Source organism: Centroberyx affinis, unplaced genomic scaffold (assembly GCF_046629955.1).
Source record: "Centroberyx affinis isolate AG114_WGS23_722 - 3 ecotype Tasmania unplaced genomic scaffold, CSIRO-AGI_Caff_v1 ptg005297l_1, whole genome shotgun sequence".
Lineage (NCBI taxonomy): Eukaryota > Metazoa > Chordata > Actinopteri > Beryciformes > Berycidae > Centroberyx > Centroberyx affinis.
This window is the reverse complement of record NW_027282639.1, coordinates 23,721-45,609: the sequence shown is the minus strand read 5'-3', so window position 1 is coordinate 45,609 and position 21,889 is coordinate 23,721. Positions and strand designations below refer to the sequence as shown.

At 43.4% G+C, this 21,889-nt stretch overlaps 1 protein-coding gene across 1 annotated transcript in view; it reads left to right on the top strand.

The window, feature by feature from the left end:
* LOC139667101 (BCAS3 microtubule associated cell migration factor-like) overlaps nucleotides 1-21,889 on the top strand; it is a gene marked incomplete at its 3' end in the record, with an annotated part of 56,336 nt that overhangs the window by 11,779 nt on the left and 22,668 nt on the right. The window contains exons 6-7 of the mRNA XM_071546507.1: nucleotides 4,275-4,356; nucleotides 9,523-9,595. Of these exons, the coding sequence (XP_071402608.1) occupies nucleotides 4,275-4,356; nucleotides 9,523-9,595 (155 nt within the window). The remainder of the gene's footprint in view (nucleotides 1-4,274; nucleotides 4,357-9,522; nucleotides 9,596-21,889) is intronic.

The window sequence follows — 21,889 nt, the reverse complement described above, 5'->3', positions numbered from 1 at the left end:
CGAGAGAGATTAAAACACAACGGCAGAAAACTACGATGCCACAAAAACATCCAGCCCACAAATGAAATGAATGTAACGAATAAGTGTATGGAGAGAAAACAACTTTGAAAAGCAATTTGGCATATTGCGTACGCGGGGGCCACTAATGTAATGGCGGGAATGTTGTTGATGGCCCTGGATGTCACACAGAGCCATGTAAGGCGAGGATGAGCGCCGGGGTAATGCACAATAACCCAACGCATTAACCTCACCCCCTCCCCTCTTCTCATTTCAATCCGGCAAATTCCATTATTCCCCCCACCAGCTCCATTTGCCTGTATAGGAATCCTACCCTCCTGCCACCCTCCTTTTATTCCTAGTATCGGTGCTCCTTTAACCTGCTAGTGTGTCCAATGTTAATCTACCACTGCCGGGCCTCAAGCACTTTTAATAAAAACATGGCTCCAAATCCGCCACTTTGAAAAGGCTACTAATTGCGCAAAAGAGCGATCATCCCCTCAGATGGGTTTAAAGACTTAAAACACACAGATTAGGGCACTGGTAATGTGATAATGCACGTTTCACTGTAATTTAACGCATAAAAGAATAACAAAAGTGGGGCATTCAGCGCTTAAAACAATGCGCCATTACACACGCCAGACACTGCCAAGAGCCACACAGGCCACTGACCTAATATCCTGGCATCGCTTGTTTCTGAAGCCTAAACCGGGCCAGGCAGGCAGACATCCATTAAAGGGCTTTATAGTTGTATTTCCACTGTAATAAAGACCAGAAATGCAGCAACCTTTAAAATCCCCTGTAATGTGGCAACTTGTTTTTAGTGTCAATGAGTGTACATGAGTGTAGTTTCAAGCTTGTACAGAAGAGCCAAAATGCACTTGTTTCTGATTGATTGGTGAAGCTGGATGATGAGGGTAAGTTTCGGGGGCAGAAATACTTAAAGAGTAACTAAACCCCAAACCTTAATTTGTGGTGAAACCTGACACCTAATGGTGAAAAGTAGGGTACTGAACTGGCCATCTGCTATTGGCTGGTCTTTGTGCCAGGTGATGTCACCTTCTATACAATCTCGGAACCCATCATCTATCGGTCTGACGACGATTAGACTCTGGGGGCGACGGACAATATTTGGGGGTTTCCGGTGTAGCCAGCGGACATCCGGGCCAAGACTTCCTCTTCCGTGCACCGGTCATTGTTTACAGTCCGATTAGCAACTTGAGACGCGAGAGTCAAACGTTTCTCCACACAATACACAAACATCGATACTTTTTGTAGGTGTTTTAGGTCCAGACGACATTTCGGCTAATCTCTATAAACAGATGTCTGCATATGAGTCTCTCAACTCCAACTCCATTCTCGCGTCTCAAGTTGCTAATCGGACTGTAAACAATGACCGGCGCACGGAAGAGGAAGTCTTGGCCCGGATGTCCGCTGGCTACACCGGAAACCCCCAAATATTGGCCGTCGCCCCCAGAGTGTAATCGTCGTCAGACCGATAGACGATGGGTTCCGAGATTGCCTTCTATAGAGTACAACAGGAGGTGACATCACCTGGCACAAAGACCAGCCAATAACAGATGGCCAGTTCAGTACCCTACTTTTCACCATTAGATGTCAGGCCTCACCAAAGATTTGGGTTTGGGGTTTAGTTACTCTTTAAGCCACTCAGCCTTTTAAAGGAAGAATCCACCCTAAAACACTTTAATAGTGTTGAAAGACAGCTTCTGAATGCGTACTTTGCATTTCTGGGGCCATTTTGTTGTTTGGTGGTGTATGTTTCTTATTTGTATGGATAATTGGCCAAACGTAGACAATGTGACATCATGTCAAAATATTTCCACCGTAGCTACTAGACTGGGTTCCCGATGGCTGGTTCATACTGTATATTAAAGAGGTCAGAAACACTAAAATATGTTATCTGAGATTTTAATTGATATGTAGTAGGGCTGGGCGATAAAACGATTTTATCAATTAATTCGAATTTATGGTTTCATGGAAGATGAAAATGAAAATCGAGATTCACTTTAACCTGGGTAAATATGGCGCGGATCGCTCTCTGTCAATCAAGCCCCACCGCTTCCCTGAGCTTCCGCAGTTGCTTACAACGCCCACCGAGATTTTCCCTAATATGTAGGTGAAGTAGAAGTGCATATGTTGAAATGCTGATGAAGCACGAAATCCAAAATTGAATGTTTTTAATACTGGAGTTTGGTAGTCCAGAAAATAGAACATTCCAGTAATTGAGTTTTGAAGAAATTAATGCATGTACAAGGGTTTCAGCATCAGCCATATCTACTACATATATCTAGGATGGATTTTTGCGATATTGCAATGGTGGAAAAATGCTATGTTTGTGATATCTTTGATGCGCGAGTCAAATGAGAAAGTTGGATCAAACATAACGGAAAGATTAGATAATCTCCAAAATTTCAATGTCCGCGACATGAGACCTTTGTGTTTTGGGGTCAGCAACTAGCATTTCTGTTTTATTGGCATTTAGTAGTACAAAATGTAATGACAGCATTCAAAGATGATGTTGTGAGGAACACTGTGCGTTCTATCTGACAGGTAAGACTTAGAGTAAGGGGAGTAGCCTGGATCATAGACCCACCGCAGTGTTCACGAACTAGCTGGCTACCAAGCTATATTTATATGCCCATATGCCCACCTTTGACTGACAGCAGCAAGTTCATGCCCCCTCTCTGGGGATTGTTGACAGACATTTGGGGAAATGTAGGAAATCACGAACTGAAGTAGAAGCAGACGAGGCAGGTTGAGGGAAACAGTGATTTGCAACCCTTCATCACAAAATATCTCCTGGAATGCATTGAACATCACAGATTGATGCTGTCTGACAGCGTAAGAGTATCCTAGGGTGGCTTTTTCCTTCAACACAGCAACCCTTTTGTTTACTTGCTTCAAATTTGAACATTAGAATCTGATATGGCATCTGATATCAGTTCTCAAATATCGTAAGATCAAGAGTAGAAGGGAATGTTAGGAGATTTTACGATCTCTTGGAAACACTCTTGTCCAGTCAAAGTGCTTCTCATGCTTACAGTCGGACTGAGACAGAGACTACCAGTGGTTGCCGCCCGCTTGGCATTAACCCCCCATCCCCGACCCAGCCTCGTTGGCTCTGTCACAGTAAGTGTAGGCAGCTCGTTTGCATTGCAATGCCACTGGGACCTTTATTCCGTGCTTGGTAGCTTTTACTTTGCGGTTTGGCTGGCACTTCAACCACCAACCCTCCCTTGTACCTCATCCTCCCTCCCTGCCCCCTCTCTCTCTCCATGAAAAGCCCGTTCCACGCAGTTGGAATAGATTATTTTTCTTACAGTGTGAACAAATCATTCTTTGTCCTTGGCCTCCCCCCCCGCTGCATTGTCTGTCTATGCCGTGCCGACGTAAAGCCTCCAACCCCTCTGGAGTGTATCGCTGGAAAAGAAAAGTTTATCAGTGCATTCTGGCTGATTTGCCGGGATTTAATTAGACGTATGTCCATATTGATCATCGCAGCACCCCCCAATAAGAGCTGGCTTAAACTGGTAACCCCAAAAAACATGGGGTTTATTTTACCAACAGCGTTCTGCAGCAAATATCTGACTGAAGCAGACTGCTTGATAAACATGTTTTTCATTGTATGCTTGTTCACATCAACTCAACTACAATTTTTTGTTTTTACCCAGAGATAAGAGCACATACACATTGCATCCCAAAGAATGTACCGGGACAAGTAATGACAATAATATTTCAGTATAATGAAAAGTAATCATAAAAATAATATTTAAAAAAACTGTATTTCTCTCTCTGGGATGTCATTTCCACACCTCTTTTGGCAGTTGTTTTCCTTTGAGATGATTTGTTCTCAAGCAAGAGGAGAACCTGCTTTCATTCAGAAACACAACAGCTTTTTATCATCCGTTAAAGGCTTTGTTGTTCTGCAAACACCTCCTTAGGATGACATCCTCCATGGTTGTTTCACACTTTATTTGCAAGCCATCGCACTTGATAAACATGACTTTGAGACTGAGACTGCATTGTCTGTCTGATGTGGCTTGGAAGCTGCATTATATGTGGTTTGAGCATAACTTCATGATAGGCTTGTATGATCTCTGTCCCAGTCATTTTGGGCGCAGAAGAGAAGATTCTACTCCCACTGAGTGTATTTGTGTTTTTATCTCTTCGGTGTTTCTCCATGTGACCTTTGATATGAACTTGTGTGAAGGTCCTGGTCTGTCTAAATGGGCTTTAACTCTATTCCTTTCTTGCAGTTGGCTGGGGAGGCCCAAGAGCTGTTCTCGGTGCGCCATGGTCCGGTACGAGCAGCTCGCATCCTGCCAGCCCCCCATATCAGTGAGTATCCTCAACGCCTGAACACTGCCTGAATATGTAACTACCAACACTAAGACACATGTATTCTGAATTTCAACAAGGGTTAGACCAATATATCTTTGCCAATATACCAGGCCAATATTGGCCATTTGTTAAAAATCAGACATCAACAATGTCGTCCACCTCTGATATGATGAATATGATGCAGTTCTTTGATCAATTATACAGTAAATATATAATCAGTGTTACTCTTATCAGTGTAGCTTTGTATGGGAAAGGGATCTTAGAACTAACTTCAATTCGTCTTATTGATCCGACTCTTTATCGATTCCCTTATCAATTCCTACTGAATACATTTTCAAGGGTAAAAGACTACGTACAGCTTCAGTGGACTTTGTTTTATTACTCAAGACAGACATTGCTGTGTTACATTTCAAAACAGCTAAGGCACATTTGGCATAATGCCTTACCTGACAGAATAAAATACAAGAACAAGAAGTGAAAAAATTCAAGTAAGTCAAGGTCAACATCACAGAACAAAAACAAAATTGCCACTGGCAATCGCTTCCACCTTTCCATACCTGTCTTAATTGTAGCTTGTGAGCAGCTCTCTTGTCAATTTCCACACTTGGTGCTTAGATGTTACGGGGTCACATCAAGATGCGTGTTGCACACGACTGTGCTGCACCAAGACAGTGAGACAGCAGCTATCCTGTCGGTCCAGGATCTAGAGCTCAGCTGTTTTCACCTCGTCTCGGCACATGAACTACACACACAAATGCTCCCTTTGCAGTTTTTATAGCTATATTTGTCTTCCAGATCTGCTAAAGTGGTGGAAATATGGCAATGTGGATTTATGCACTTTGAAACACTTTTGCCTCGGTTTCCCTCTGAAGAGTGTTTTTATTCAACATAATTGTGAATCTTCTTGTCCTGGAAAAAAAATTACTTGGGGTTTTTACTTTCTTTCAGCTTTCAAGGACAACGCTCAAAATGAAGTTTTGTGCGGCGCAACTCATGCAGTTTTGGGTTGCGGGTCATTTCGGAGTGGTGATATTTCATTAAAATTAAAGACTGCTGCCCCCTGTTTCTTAATACTCGCAAGGCCTCGTTTGCCAGGGCCGTCCCCGACGTGCCCTCTCATCCTAATGTTTAAGTCAATCTAAGATTAGTGTTGGCCTGCTCTCAGCTAGCCGTGGCAAGCCTCTGAAGTGAAGGGCTCCCCGCTGCCAAGGCTTTGCTGGAAGCCTCCCACTGCTCTGACTCTCCTTCACACTCTCTTTCACTATCTCTCTCTAACTCTCATCTTCCACTTACGGCTCACTCCGACTTTTTTTTCACATGCACATGCATGATTGTCACTTTCTTTCCCTGCCTCTCTTTCTTTTCATGTCAGCTTTTCATCTGTACCTGCTGCATTATTGTCCCTTATGTCCAGTACTGCCAAATCCACCCTTTAACACTTTAACATTGCTATATACACACTGATATACACATTTCTGGGCCCATTTTGTTTTAGTGGTGTATTTTTCTTCTTCCCATGGATAACTGGCCAAATAATATATATATTTCCAGCAGCTACAATGGAGTTTGAGAGCAGAAAATGGTTCAGCTATCGATAAAAACAATGGTTTTGGTGTCAGTCCTTCAGAATCAAAGAGGAAATGCTTCTTTCTAGACCCACTATTTTGCAGCAACGTTCAACAATCATACAGGGAGAAATCCATCATAGAGAATTTCTCAATAGCCTCAATAGACCAGAATGACATGTTGCATTTTGAGTAATGTAGGAAATCACAAATGGGGCAGGTTGAGGGAAAGTGGGTACACCAAAAAAGTAAATTACAACACTTCATCGCAAAATAACTCCTGGAATGCATTGGATATCACAAATCGATGATATCTAACAGTGTAAGAGGATCCAAGGGTGGATTTTTTCCTTTAACGTGTGTCTGCAGTGGCCCTCTTCTGTCCCACCCTCCTCCGCTCCTCACCATCTCCCTCGCTCTATCTCTCATATCACAACTGGCTCCTCGGCCCCATTGTGTTACGAGAGGTAATCGCATTTATTAAAGGTTAGGCGAGGAAGAGAAAGAGTCCAGTGACAAACATAGCCATGGTTTTGATCTAATCACATTCAATCAGTTTCCAGAGGAGGGGGGGGGGGGCGAGCAGTGAAGAATTAGCCGCACACAACAAGCAGCTTTAACTGACGCTCGCCCACTTCTTAAGACTTGGACGGAGAACAGAAAGGGGATGTATTGTTCTGAGTTCTGAGGCTGCTCCCTGCAACCTGTAAAGTTCCTGAAAACAATAAAATATATTTTCTCAAACGTATGAATAATGGTAATTTAGAACCCGTTCACACTCCCTTTTTGTCTTAGTTCTCCAAGAGTTCTGTCAGTGAATTCCGCAACATTCGGTTATGACTTGATATTCTTGGGTGTGAAAAATCTAACACTATGCACCGCTGAGTTTTTGGAAATGTGGAAATAATTGGAAATTTCATGGCTGCCACTGTCAGCCTGACAGGAATGTTAGCTAGAGATGCTGGCCGAAAACACAAAGACGAGACATAAATACAGTAACGTCTCATCTGCCATGCCAACCAGAATAAGAAAGGATTTGCTCCTGATTTAGGAGAAACAACAACATGACTTATGATATCTGTACATTTCTTTTGGTTAGATTATTATGAAAGACTTTTTTTTTCAGAGAAGGTGGAGTCTGTGTGAGGCATTTTATCTGTAAAACCTGCGAAAAAACCAAACTGCATTTTGCATGATGCCTGAGATTGCTTAGGAATATGTTTGTTATACACAGCTACAGTGTGGTATGGATGCGTCACAGCATACACATTTATATGCAAATTTAGGATGACAGATTTTTTTTTTCTTTCTAATGTCAAGAATTTGACTCTTTCAGAAGTGAACCGCACCTTCCACACTGTGTTCAAGTGTTCTTCAGCACAGTCTATTGTATTTACCGAAAAAAACAGATTTCAGCTGTGGTAACCCTAACCCCAAGAAAGTCAGAACAATGTTTAAACGAAAAAATGCACACTTAATCATGCATAATTATATATTTCAATTTTAGTTTCCGCAATTGATGACCGCAATTTCCACATTTAATCATTGCAGAATTCACATATCAGCATAGTGATTCATTTCATTTCTGTCTCCTGTAGTGAAATAGTCAAGTTGTTGATGTACAATACCAAATGTGTGTCTCTCTCTCACACACACAGACAGTTGTATCTAATATGAGCAGCAGCGCTCACATCCTCCAAGCCACGGTACAGTGGGATTTCTCGTTCCATCAATTAGTTCCTTTCCAGACATGAAGTTTGAATTTGGTGTCACTGCAGGTATCAATCAGTGCTGTGAAGGGCGCCAAATAGCCCCGCTGGCTTGTGGCATTTTTTGGTGAGAAAATCGGCTTTTTGTTCTCCGTCCATGTTCCGGTCCTTTGGCAGATTTCAACAACACACAATGACAGCATTTGAAGAGGCCCTGGAAACGGATGAAAGCGGGCCACAGTAATAAGAAGCAGCAGATACCCCCCGACACATGAGGGGAGCAATTCTCTCGGCAGAAAATAAAAATGAATTGTACTACTGGAGGGGAGGACACTGATTGCGATCTGCCAGGGCGCAAACAGTGTTGCACTGTGGTGAGCCATTAAAAGGCCAATTGTCTCGGATGGGAGCCCGTGGGTGGGCGGATTTGGAAAGACCCGAAAATAGGTGTTGATTATAATAAGGCAAGGTCTCCCCTTCCCAGAATAGAGGAGGAAGTGGTGGTTTTCCAACGGGGAGTAATCCGTTTATCCGCATCCTCCCTGGAGTTTATAACCTATGCTCTTCCGGTGTCTCGGAAAACGGGGCATCGCTCTGTTGCCTCGTCTGACCAGAAACGGACATTGAGGAAAATCCTAATATGCATTAGGTCTTTCTGCTCTCTTGAGCGCTTTCAATGGATGTCAGTTTGTATATATTTTCATCACAATAGACCTTCACTTTGGGTCGATGGCCCCGCACTGGAAAAGAAAGCGCTCTGGAAATTCTATAAAGTATAACAGCGCGCATTCTGCCTCTGTTTCAGGCCGTGCTTTAAATCCACTGCGCCCATACATCCGCATTCTAACATTCAAACACACAGAAGTCCATATGGAAGTCAACAGTGCTTGGTTTTGCTTCAATTACAGTCCACTAGTAATCAAATTTAAGTCCCTTCCCAGAAAGTTTATTTTACTAAATGTGCCATTTTAATGAAAGCCCCAAGTCTCTTCTGGAACCATCGTATTTATATTACGGCTCAATATCGTGACTGGTTATGATGTCTGATGACAGAAACATGAAGACAGAAGAAAGGGCCCTGTCGGGAGTGTTAAGGGCTGGTGGGGACGGCACATTTGCTCTCACGCCACACCACAGGAACTCGGGCTGATTACTGTCAAGCCTCAAATTACAGTCCTCTAAAGGGTAACATCTTCTTCAATCTAAGCCCCCATCCCTCCGATCCCCTGCTCCTCTGCCCGTCTTCAAGAGCGAGGCAATTAAGGAAAATATGGGCTCAGTCCACTTAATGCAACATGTTCCTCTCTCTGTTTTTTTTTTTTTTTTACTGTGCTGTAATTCCACCCCGAAACCCGACGACAAACACAAAAACAAATGTCCTCCCTTTCATTTCTCCCCGTTTAGTTTGATTCTTTCATTGAATTTATCCCCCACTATTGCCTTTATATCTCCCTCTTATTTTCCCAATGTTTTCTGGGGAGAGACTGTTTTTCTTTTCCCTCTCGTTCCCTCTTAAATCTCTGACACGCTGTTGTCTTAATTTCATTTGATCTCCCAAAGTCTTTATGCGGACCTGGCGCTATGTTGTGGCCGGCGCGGATGGATGCCCGCTAAGTTGTTAGGAAAAATAAAGGCCTGGTCTTGGGGGGGGAAAAAACACAAAATCTCTCTCCTCTCCACCCGTCAAGAAATGTTCTGTGACCATAATTTAATTACAGGGCAACAGTTGTAATGTAATCAACACACTTCCTGTTGTGGTAATTGGCGGCCTGTTAAACGTGAAGTGGGTGGGCGACACTAGAGGCCTCACATGCTCGCTTCAAGAATGTCCCTCTTTGTTGTGCTCTGGTTCTCATCGGCCTCTTCCTCCTACTCCTCTTCCTCCGCAGGCCCTCTGAAGACGGACAGCTTTGCTGACAAGAGGCCCCTGCTGGGGGTTTGCAAGAGCACGGGCTCCTCCGGGTGAGTCCAGGCGTCGTCGCGCAGCTGACATCACTTCCTATGTCAACAGGATTTTTTTTTTTTTTTTTTTTTTAGCCATAATCCTCCACAGCGGCGGTCTGCAGCCACGTGCCGTTGTGAGCCACGTATGTGCAGGTTTCCATTCCAGCCAGCACACTACAGCAGCTGCTTTCACTGATTAGCAGTAGAGGAGGAACTCATCAGTGACATCAGCTGGTGTTGTTGGTTGGAATGAAAACCTGCATGCACATGGTTGGCGACTGCTGCTCAACAACGGTCAATTGTGTCTGCATGTTTGTAGCATCACAGAGAAAATGCTAACAATGATAATAACAATCGACTTTATTTTTATGACACTTGCAAGAGGTTACAATCAAATAAGAGCGAACCTATTAAAACAAGCAAAAACGAGACGGCACCACAATATAAAATCTATGAATATATAATAAAAAAATAAAAAAAATGTGATAAAAGACATCACATAAAAGCAAGTGTATGAAAATAGGATTTAAGAAGTGATTTGAAAGATGATACTGATTTCTGCTAGCCTAATCTCCTAAGGCAGGGCGATCGAAAGCCAAAAAGCCCCAGTCAATTAAAATTGCATGGTCTGCAGTGTCAAGTGCTGCACTAAGATCTAAAAGGATTAACATGACGCTTTCACCCAGATCTGCCGCTAAATGAAAGGTTGTTTGTTATTTTAAGGAAGGTAGTCTCTGTATTATGCATATCCAGATTGAAATTGCTCTTATTTTGAAACGACTTCATCTAAAACCTTGGGTAAAAACCACTGCATGTATGAAAAAAAAAAAAAAATGTGAGCTGCCAAAGAGCTGTTTATAATTGGTAAAATACCTGGCCCAACTGGTTCAAATACTTTTTGTATTGAATTTGTAGGAAAAAGTTTTTGACAGAGAAATTGATTCACAACAGCTGAAAATGACAGAAATCTCCATTTCACCCAGTCAGGGGGAGTGATGAAGCCTTATACGTATTGTATTTTGTCTTGTGTAAAATGTAAAAAAAAAAAAAAAAAAACTGTGGGGAGGCGTCAGTACAATGGCTGGGGAGGGGCTATGACTGTCTGTTACATTGAACAGAACCGTTGGATTTTGACAATTCTTAGATGTGAGACGAACCACTCCAGCATAATTACTCACCTTTTGATATTTTCTCATGAGGACTTTTAAAATGTCAGAAAAGATGTTTTACAGAGTTTCACTTGCTAGGGCCTGTAGAAAACCGAACGTAGTATTTCATTGAAGGAAACTGACATTGCTTGAGTCACAGTCGGCACTAAGTCAAATGACCTTTTTTGAAGGTGCCAATTTTTAATTCTGTATGTTGGACACACACACACACACACACACACACACACACGTAATCCAGTTTCCATACGTGCTAGCCGTGACCGCTTGTCAGCGTGATGAATGTTGTTTGGCAACGTGGCGTTTTAATTATTTCAGTGCCCAGATTTTATGCGTTCTGCAACACGGCCGAATTCATGAAAGTTATGTCGAGTTCTGGTGGTTCTGTTTCTACGGCTGGTCTGTTCAGCTCCTGGTCTCTGCTCGCTCAGACCGGCAATGGCCCGAACCGAGTTCTGACTCACAACATTGGCAGGTGTCAGCCCAGCAAAGCCCATCGTGAATCTGTCCATCTGATTCAAATGAATTTGTTCTCTGAAGCTGGACCCCTTCGTCTTTTCCAGCAGCAAGGTGTTAATGCTCCACAAACGCAAGTGCAGAGAGTTAAGTGGCTCAGGATGTTATTAATTAATTAACGGTGTCTTAAGATGTAGGATGACCCAGTGAACCATGAGCATTCGCATATAAGTGGGACTCGCCCGGGGTAGTTCCAGGTGAACTCTTATCTTCCGCGGAGTTGGGAAAAGTGCACACTGACTGGTTGGAGACCCGAGGGAGAGAAACTAAAGTAACCTCTATGTGCTAATGGAACGTCCCATCCTCATGACATTTGGCCTTCGAAAAGAGCAGGAGGGAGGCGGGGAGTGATTTACTCTTTGTGATATTATGAAGTACAAATCCTAAGTACATCTGATAGCCTGTAATTTTCTGTTAATAATAAGAAGCATGAAAGGGACCGCCCCTCGCCCGGTTATGAACCCTTCACATACGCCCGACTGGAGTCGAGCCAGCGGCCGGTGATGTGGGCTCAGTAGCTTGGATTCATGGAGTCTCACTGGCACTATTGTAAGGAGGCAAGCGGTACCTGAATGCCCCATAGACAGACAGGGGCTAAGAGGGGAGATTAAACAGATGTGCAGACCCCTAGGAAGCTCAAAGAGCGTGGACCGGGAACGTCATGTCCCGGCTCGGGGGAAAAGAGTGGGAAAGAGGAAGAATTAAAACGAGACAAAACCCACGGCATTTTGCACACTCGCCTCTCCCCATACCCAGTCTGTGCCCTCCCTTCTTCCCCCTCCTCCTCCCCCCTCTCCCTCTCCCTCTCCCCTCCCCATTCACTCCCGCTCCTCTTCCAGAGCAACACAAAATTTTAACTCGATATTTCCTCCCTGGGAAATGAAATAAGGAAGTCTGTCTTCGGCCCGGGCCGCTTTGATGGAGACCACCTTCCTGATGTTTTCCAGGGACCGCCCGGGCCCCCGCCGTCTCTCTCTCTCTCTCTCTCTCTCCGACGCCGCGGCCGCTGCTTCTGCTTTTCCTATGTCCTCGCTGACACCGAGACAGGCAGGGCTCTCGACGGTTTTGGCGGAGCAGCCAGGCGTCGCTCGGCGCTAATGCCGAAAACATGCGCCGTGTTGAAAAGCAGAAACCCTGACCTCTGGCTGAATGGCACAGCCCCGGTTCTTCCCCCTTACAGAAGTGCTTGGTAAATAACACCACGGTCGAAGACGAGGAGGAAAAAGGCTTCCGGGTGCGGCGCAGTACTTTCCACTGGGCCTGTTCGTAAACTTACTAAGGTCCTCACACAATTTTTAGCATATAATCATTTTGAAATAACAGCTTTTGTGAACCACCAAAAAGGATGCCGTCTTGACACTTAAATGGAAAACAGATTGGAGTCTTGGCCGCTACAGCGGTGCTGGTTTAGAAGTTGGTTCAGTCAGCTCTAGGCTTAGATTACAAGATTTGCAAATTAAAGGAAAACCAGAGAAGGGAAAAAGCATGTGTGCCGAAGCCCTGTACTTGTGGACTTCCAGCCAGGCACACTCAACATAATTTTATCAATGGAAAGGATTATGCGTTAAGTCCAAACAATGTATGGATCCAGTGATTTTCCTGACAGCAAAGCTACATATGCGTCCCTTTCACTCTCTGCACCAGTGCCAGTGGGCTTTGGGAATTAGTAAAGAATGCTGGTGCCATTGCAGACCCTGGTATGTCTACTCGCATATCTGGAAAGGATTTGTGTTTCCTACCCCTACCCGCTGTTGTTATTATTTTCTTTCATTTTAATTACGTCCGCAGGTATTAAAATTCGGGGAGATTTAAGACTGCCCTTTCTCAATGAATGTAAATCATATGGGCAGGACGGAGGCGATTTAACTGTTTGTGGGTGTTTTTTGTTTTTTTTATCTCGGCGCACACACTCCTTGGGTAAAAGTTCAGCGCTGAAGAAGCGTGCTTTTGTTCTCCGGAGTTTGGGAACTGTCAGTGGAGTCCCTGACATTTCCAACCCCCAGCTACCCCCCTCACAACATCTCCAGATGCTGAGAGGATGTGGTCCTTTTTTTCTTTTTAACCAATATAGTCCTCTGTCACCGTGGAGATTACTACTGGATTTGTTATTTCGGGGTTCTGGCTGACACACATGGAGATTCTGGGCTGATGTCATGGTCACCATTGCGACCATGGAGACTCCCATTTCTATGGGCTCCGCAAGCACTGGGCTTTTATCTGCTCCCTGCGATTCACGTGACACCCTCCAACACATATTTTTTTATTTTTGAAGGTGTCCCCATTGGCTAATTGCTATTCTCCCTGGGGTCTACTCTTCTCCCTCCTTTTTTGTTATCATATGGTATTCATATAATTAATGATATTTATTTTCAAAGAATCAAAGTGCTGATTTCCAATATAAACTTTGCAGAATATAATACCAGCATTTAATATTCTTCTGTATGTTAAAAATCCTGCTTCTGATTTATTTAATTTTAGCTTTCCACATATTGGCACTTTGAAAGAATATGTAAACAATTATGCCACTACTTTTCCTTTTAAATACGGTGTCGTTATTTTTCATGTATCATTTCATTTATCTAGTGGTGATACCTATTTTTTTTACAGGTTGAACTGTTGGCACACTCATTCACAGATTTGTAATTTTCAGTACTTGTAATTAAAAAGATATCCTAGATTAAGTATAAACACTAAAAATATGTATTGAAATTCCTTGCTTTTCTATCTGCACTGGAAACCCCATGCACAATAGTAGGCAACACTGGACACTGTTTCTAAAGTTACAGCATCCATAATGTCATGTCCCTGAATGTCTTTATCCCAAAGCTGCTGTTAGTCCTGTTGTCACCTAATGCCTGGTTATTAATTAGTGTTGCGAGCAACAAAATCCACTCAATCCGCACGACACTTTCGAAGAGACTTAATGGCGAAAAGCCTATTGCGGGCACTAAGCCCTTGCGTTCCATTGCATTTTCATGACAGGTTTTTCGATGCGGACCGGAGGTATCCTTCTTCTAAAGTGTATTAAATGGAAAATTGTCGAGCGTTTGTATGAAAAGAGCCGCCAGATTAAGGGGATTTGGAGAAGTGGCGCTTTTAAAACCAGCGTGAGGCCGCGGCGTTCTTCTCTGTCACATTATGATCTCCCCACCCATCCTCAACAACACACCACTTAGTATCCAAGCCTGTGTGTAGACCCACGCATCCGGGATGGAGGCTAGATAAGGAACATTTGGCTGTGCCTAATGATTGAATTGGCATTAAGGAGTCAAGGGGATGTATTTGCTATCTCGATGATTTCAAAGGTGTTTTGATTTGTACTCAAATGTGTCATCATGGTTTCTTGTGAAGTCGAGAGTTTCTGTAACGCAACAGCATTCACAGGCAAGAGTATGATCTTTTTCTCCTGGTCCTCAAAGTAAGAGGTTTGTCTTCAATTTGTGGGCAAGAATGTCATGTTCTCTTTTGAAAAAAAAAAACAAAAAAAAAACGGTTTTGATGAAATCATTCCCGGATGCTTTTGTCATGCCCCTTCTATGGAAATGGGAATGGCTGTAATCTGGTCTTCAACTTCCCTTTTTTTTCAGCACACAACCACACACACACACACACACTCGTTCACTGCATAGGCAGGGCTTCAGGGCTCAGGCTTCACTCTGAAGCGTTTATTTTGACTTGCATGTCTGTTTTATGTCTGTCGAAAATGTGTTCTGCCTCGCCAGTTTTCCCCCTTCAAATAGGAAGTCAGATTAAACTCGGTAGTACTGGAAGTGGTGCATATAAACACACTCCGACAGGCTGAATGATTTGTAATGACTTTTCAGACCTCTACCACAAGCCGTTCCCTACAGCAGGCCTGAATGGTCAAAGCAATTAATATTTCATTTTACTTGATTTTTTTGAACTTTCCTGTTCCCCGTAAATTATACTACATATTTAGCAGCACTATAGTGATTTTCCTCAGATGGGTTGGTGAATGTTAACTGAGCACCACTTTACTGGAAATAGGTTAAGTAGCACTCTAGAAAAACACCAGCATATCTTACCTGACTTTGAGTTCCCCCTTGTTACCAATCCATTCTCCCAGCCAGGAAGCTATTACGGCGCATATATGTAAGAAATGGACCGTGGGCATACGATTGGTATTTAGCATGCAGTCATCCTTTTGTGGATTCCCCTTCCTCCCGAGTCCCTAAGAGAGTCTGCAGGTCCAGGTTGCCGCTTAGATCTTGTCTCGGGCCCTTGTCGTGCCGACTGCAGGGCCGTATAACTCACCGTCTCCCAGGACAGGAAGACCCTGGCCTTTCAAGTTTGTCTTTTGAAGAGTTTTAAAGCTGTTTTCCATGAATACCTTTTAAAGGGGCATTACCTAATCTATCTTTTATCGTCCTCTATCGCCGACCGAGGAACAGGTCTCTGGCTGCTTACTCTGGCCTACAATTGTCAAAATAATAGTCACATTTTCACAATTGAGAGGAGTCAGCTAGATTAGTGAAGAGGTCAAATATCACCATGCACAATACTGTGATAATAATACAGCTTTTTCTTGTTTTTTTGGTGGCTTCTTCATGGGTGAAATATCTTGTAATGCCGGTCACTTGCTCTTAGCATCGTCCTCCGTTGTTGAGCAGTTGAAAATGCCGGTGGGTGGGTGGGTGGGTTATTGGGAGAGTCTTGAACCACCAATGGGTGGGGTGTTGGGTCAGAAAGTGAGTTTTAAAAGCCAGGAATCTCAGCACCTGATGAAGTCATTGGTATTGATCAACAACCCTATCAACCCTGCAGATGTATTATGGTTCTTTTATATGGGGCAGTGCATATCTTACTTATTGCACCTTTAACATTAGTATTTGTAACTGCATTGTTAATTATTGTCTGGGCTATTACAATTTTGTGACATTCAAATTGGCAACTGAGATCAAGCACACTGTATCCGACAGAATCGTGCATACCCCGATATGTAAAACCCAACAGATAAATGTGTATATATCACTGTATCCTGGCTTCATCTTCTAACAAATATCCTTATCCACATGCAATTTTCAAGCCAAGTCAGCACCTCATGTTTCTAGATGTGAATACAGCTTCGGGATGTCAAAGCAGAAGAGAGAACTCTTCCTTGACCAGATGTTTCTTGTGTCAAGTGCTTCCACTTAACTCCGACAGAAAATTGGCACACGAGGCTAAAATGGCTAAAATTGGATCTAATGCGAGCTATGGTTTAGGTAATGAATATTAATATCCACTTCACTGCTGTCAAAGAAACAAGGAGAAAGTTGGATTTATGGAGCGCATATGCATAAATCACACAGTTGGAAGTTTTCCAGTGTCGCACCCCGTATTATTGGGTCGTTCCTAATGGGGAAAATTGTGATTTCTTTTATTTCTTTGTGTCTTGATTTACCTTGCGTGTAGCCAGTTGGGTCAGAATGGCTTTGTTTGCTACTGTGCTGTACCACTTTTAGTCAGGGGGGGGATGCCTTAATGCTATAAACACCAAAGAATGGGTAAGAGTCAGTACACACGCACACAGCGGGCAATGTGTTTCCAATATGCCGGCCATGAAATGTATGGTACTGAATAGGGAAGGAAATGTATTTCTGGCAGCGCTGCAGACATGGAGCTGTGATTGAACTTTTTACCCTAATTACTTTCCCGCTAATGCCCGCGGCATGCCGGAATCACTGCGGCCCCCTTCAGGCCCCCAGCAGCCTCTGATGTGGCCAGCGTTTGTTGTGCACGGAGGGCCGGGTTTTGGGAAGATGAGTCGAGACGGGAGAGGGGCGGGAGTGTGAAAAACAATGGGGGAGGGAACAGGGAGTGAATGTTGGAACAGTTTCTGTTGACCACCCACCTTTCTTGATGCATAATAAAATATTAAAATGTTGTTGTTTTTTTATTTGTAGGCATGTGTAAGTGAGTTGAAATGATGTCATAAAACAATTTCCTGGGAAATTTTTCTTGGTCCAAAGGTTGAATACATTTGCCTATATTTTCACAGCAATTTCAAGACAATTTTAATACACACAATGATTTCATGTTATTTATATGAACCAACATTTTATGTCAACCCCACACAAAATTTAATATATACTTTAATATATATATGTATATGTATATAGTATAGTATATACTATATAAGTAGAATAAATCTTGCAGAGAAAAAGAAATTCTTCATTTCAAGAAATAAACCGCTCTGCATTTATTTTATTTCATATGTGGAAATTAGATTTAGACCGATATATTGATTTGCCAATATTGGCCTTTTATTAAATATCAGCCAGCCATGTGGTCCACCTCTGATATGATGGAGGTTCCTCTCTGTCCACAGCAACATAGAAACCTGTAAAGAAATGTTATTTTCTTTGCACATTTTATTTATTGTTTTAATTGTTCAGTTATTTATTTTTTTTGTAAATCTTCATTTAAAGGCCCAATGTATCACAGAGGTTCCCCTACCATATGATAGGTGTGGTAGTTTTACTGTCCCATGGTGTAAATGCTGTTTCAGAGGCTTTCCCACCCTGCCAATAATACTTTGAAATTTTGTTTTGCCATGAAAATAGTCAAATTGAAATATAATGAATGTCGGCACAAAGTATTAGCTGTTGGCTACTTGATTCTGAGCCATTCAGCGGTTCTGCATTCTCCAGTTTGAGCATCAATATCCCCTCGTTCGCCAAAGCCAGCTTTGGATTCCTGGGCCAAGCTTGTATTTGTTTTGCGTTTCCACAGCATGTAATTGTCATTCGTATCCGGGGAGCTTGTAAAACTTTGCACCAGTCGGAAATGTGATGACGTCCCTTCCTTGTAAATGAATTTATTTGCCTGCTTTTTAATTCCCACTCAGGCTTCCATCTATGCTTTTCCCAGCCACATGATATTGTGCGGTTTAGATCCACTGGTGCAGTTCTTGTTCATAAAAATGTGTGTGGATTGAACATGTTCGCATTCTGTTAACCAGAGGGAAAGTGCCCGTGGAATAAGCCCAGCATCATTGTGAAAACTAAAATAACAGATTTCTACATGTTTCATCAAGAAGGAAGTACACAGACAAGAATGATGATAATGGCATGATAATAAGGCATGCGCCTTCCATAATGGGCCTTAATGAGCATTGTAAACGGTCGCGTTTCTAAAATTAAGACTCTCCCTCGGTTGTAAAAGTCACATAAAACATCGTGTTGTCGGGAGCTTTTCCAAATCTGGTACAATCCAGCACAGTGGCAGAGCCGGATGGTGAAATGACCCATATAGCCGAGTTTTACTGCAGGGCTAGTCCAAAGGGAGATGGATTCAGCAGGTGTGCACTGCGGTTGCTTTGCAGCATGCGACCTTGTAATTAGCAGAGTAATTTAGGATTAGGAAAATCCATGTTTGAACTGTCGTGAAGTTGAACCGAGCCAAGTCTAACAGTCTTCACAGATCTAGCCTTTCCATTAGAGGTTGTAGCCACGCTCTCAGCAGTGAGTCTCATCATTTTTGTTTTGATGAAACATGTTTTAAACATTGCCTATATTTAATGGAAGCATAGCTTATCGTTCTCTGAATTGCAGTGTTTTATTATTATTGTCTCTGGTTTTGTGTGTTCTGTAGCTGGCAAGGGCCACTCCATTTCCCCCTTAATTTCTGGAGTAGTTTCTTGTCCTACCAGAGGAAGTAAATGAGCCCAGCCTCCTCTCTGTCTCTCCCTCCTTTTGTATCTTTTCAGACCCAAGGGCCAGTTTGAGTAATAGTAATTGACACATTGATCTAATAGGGCCATCATAATAAGCCTGTTACTGAGCTGGGGAATGGCGCTCAGCGTCACCTTAACATGTGCAAGGACTGACATCCCGCCATGATCCATAATGATAATTGTGATTTAGCCTTGCTTTCAACCTACGCCTCTACGTCCCCAGCATCAGGAAATCTTATTACAGCTGACCCCGCATTGCCTCCATTAGAACTGGGTCATTTGTTAAAATACTGCAAAAGCAAAACAATTGAACCCTGTGCCATTTTGATTCTATAATAGCAGGTTATCATTGTCCCCTTGAATCAATTCCAGAGGCCCATTCTTCGGGATAAAGCTTTGAATTGGATTGATCGGACTCTGATAATGCCGAAATCGATGACGCAGCCGCCTGAAAGTGAGTTATCGTCGGGTGAAGTTTTTGTATTCATCTTAATTGCTGTACTCGGATTGGTAATGGCGGGGGTTGCGTAGCGCGAGGAAACGTTGACGGAGACATTTACCATCAGGCCCGTCTGCTGTGACGGAAAAATGAATCGGGGTTTGTTTCAAAACTTTTTAATGTGGCACCTCTTTTATCTTCCCCAGTTACTGTTCACTGGGACTTAAGGGAGGAATGCACTTGCGCTGACATGCAAGTGGTGTCACACACACACACACACACACACACACACACACACACACGCGGGGCTGGGACAATGTTTTATTTCTTTGCCTGGGCTGAGAGATCTGAGGGCTCCCATGGCGCCGCTGCTGTCCAGCCGCTGGCTTGGGAAACCTTCCGCAACAGCCAGGCTGTGTCTGTATATGTCTGTATGTATGTATATGTATGCGTGTGTACATGTGTGTGTGCGTGTGCGTGTGCGCTTATGCGTACGTGCACTGACACACACACACACACCCCGCCAGCGAGTTCGGCTCGTGCGGTTGTTGGATGTTTGTGCAGCAGTTACTTCATCTCGCATCTCCGGGTGTGTGTTTCTGTCTTTGTCTGTGTTCGGGAGAATGAATTATGTGTCAAGTGTCAAAGCAGGGTGTCTGATCTTAACTAACTCGTGTGTGTGTGTGTGTGAGAGAGAGAGCAGAGTGTTGGGTGATGCTGTTGGCTTTGTCAGTGGGCGATGGAGCCGCGTTCGTGTCTGTGGTGTCTGCTGCCGCTCTGAATCACGCCGCTGCCTCGGCCTCACACTCTAAACACACACTCACACTCTAAACACACACTCACACTCTAAACACACACACACACTCACGCTGGAGCCACAGGCCTAGCAGGATCAAAGTGTAGCAGACACTCTGACAGCGCGCCTACAGAGTTTATAGGCAGTTTTCCATGGAATTCTGTTGGAGCCTGATTATTTTAGGTGGGAACTAAAGGTTCTGTATAGCCTGCGCAGTTTGGCGGGTTACTTCCGGGTGCAAGGGGGACTTTCATTTAGCAAACTCACTATCTTTGTTCAGGCTCTTAAGTCTCCAACTCTATTAACTATAAAGAGGCTAGTAGTGGCTAACTTACTACTGCAAAATTTGCTGACTCTTATACTCCCCTCTGATTATTTCTAGCTTTGTGAAGCAAATAAAACATAGAGCTAATTACAATATCTCCTCAGCATACACCATCAAGTCCTTCATTAGGTTACATTTCTAAATGTATCTCTTTTAAGTTCATTTCAGTACAGACACAGCACAGTACAGACTGTCTGACCAATACCATGCATTAGGGCTGGGCGATAATTCAATATTATCGTTTATCTTCTTTCAGTGGAATCATATCATGATGATATGAAGATATTTTAATATTGTGACACACATTTCTGCCTTCTAAATTGATGATGACAATCAAATTTTAATTAAAAACTCGTGATTTTGCATACACAAACCATATCATGATATATATTGATATCAAGAAAAATCCTTATGATTATCATGATATTGATTTCAACCAGCCCTACCATGCATCACTCAAAGGAGCAATATATTATGGTTGTTGTAGTTCATTAACATTCTTGACAGCATTAAATATTTCTTTTTTATAAACTGAATTGATGAGAAATGCAATGTTCAAATGCCTAGTGCATCACAGCGAGATCCCCCCGCCCAAAAAAAAAAAAAAAACAAGAATCTTGGGCGGCTTTTAGCCTGGGCAGGCTGCCCAAACGTATAGGAAACCGTGCTTTTCTTATAACTGGTTGTAACAGTCAAACACCCAACTTCTGCTCTACCAATCTATAGCATATAGGCATGAAATTTCTGAGAGGGCCCGCCCAACTTCACCAAGAAAGGCTTTTTCCCCTCGCTACGGTCGAGCCGTCGCAGTCCTGCGGGCCGGCGCGTACGGCACGGGCTCCCGCGAGCGCCGGTCCACAGACGCTAACGTTGTTTGGCGTTTGCTGTCATGGCGGAAGAAAGGCTCAGTACTAGTGTGGCACGGCGAACACCGCACAAATACACACAGACCACGTCAAATGACCATGGAAAGGGGATGGGGGCGGGAGGAAGAAGTGAGGGGTGAAGGAAAAATGCTTGGAAAGGCGGACTGGTTTCTCTATCGTCGGGTCCGTTCAGAGCTTCCCCTCATTGGACGAATTCCGCCAAATTAAAACCCGTCGCTGGCTGCGACTCGCCCGCCCGCTGTTGGAGTAGCACATTGGCGAGGCATCCCACATCTTTTTCACATTGAAGCCCCTTGTCTCTAAGTGCTTCCACGTTCCTGACAATTTGTAGGCAGTTTAAGATGTCCCGGCCGCTCTATGATACTCTGATATGTGCATATTTTCTCGACTGTTTGCCTACGTTACGCTATTTCACCCGCTGAAGGGGAGAAACAGATCTCTTTCCAACATAAAGGAGAAACGGCGCGACAGCAGTGATCGGGAAGGCGGACGGACATTGAGGCCG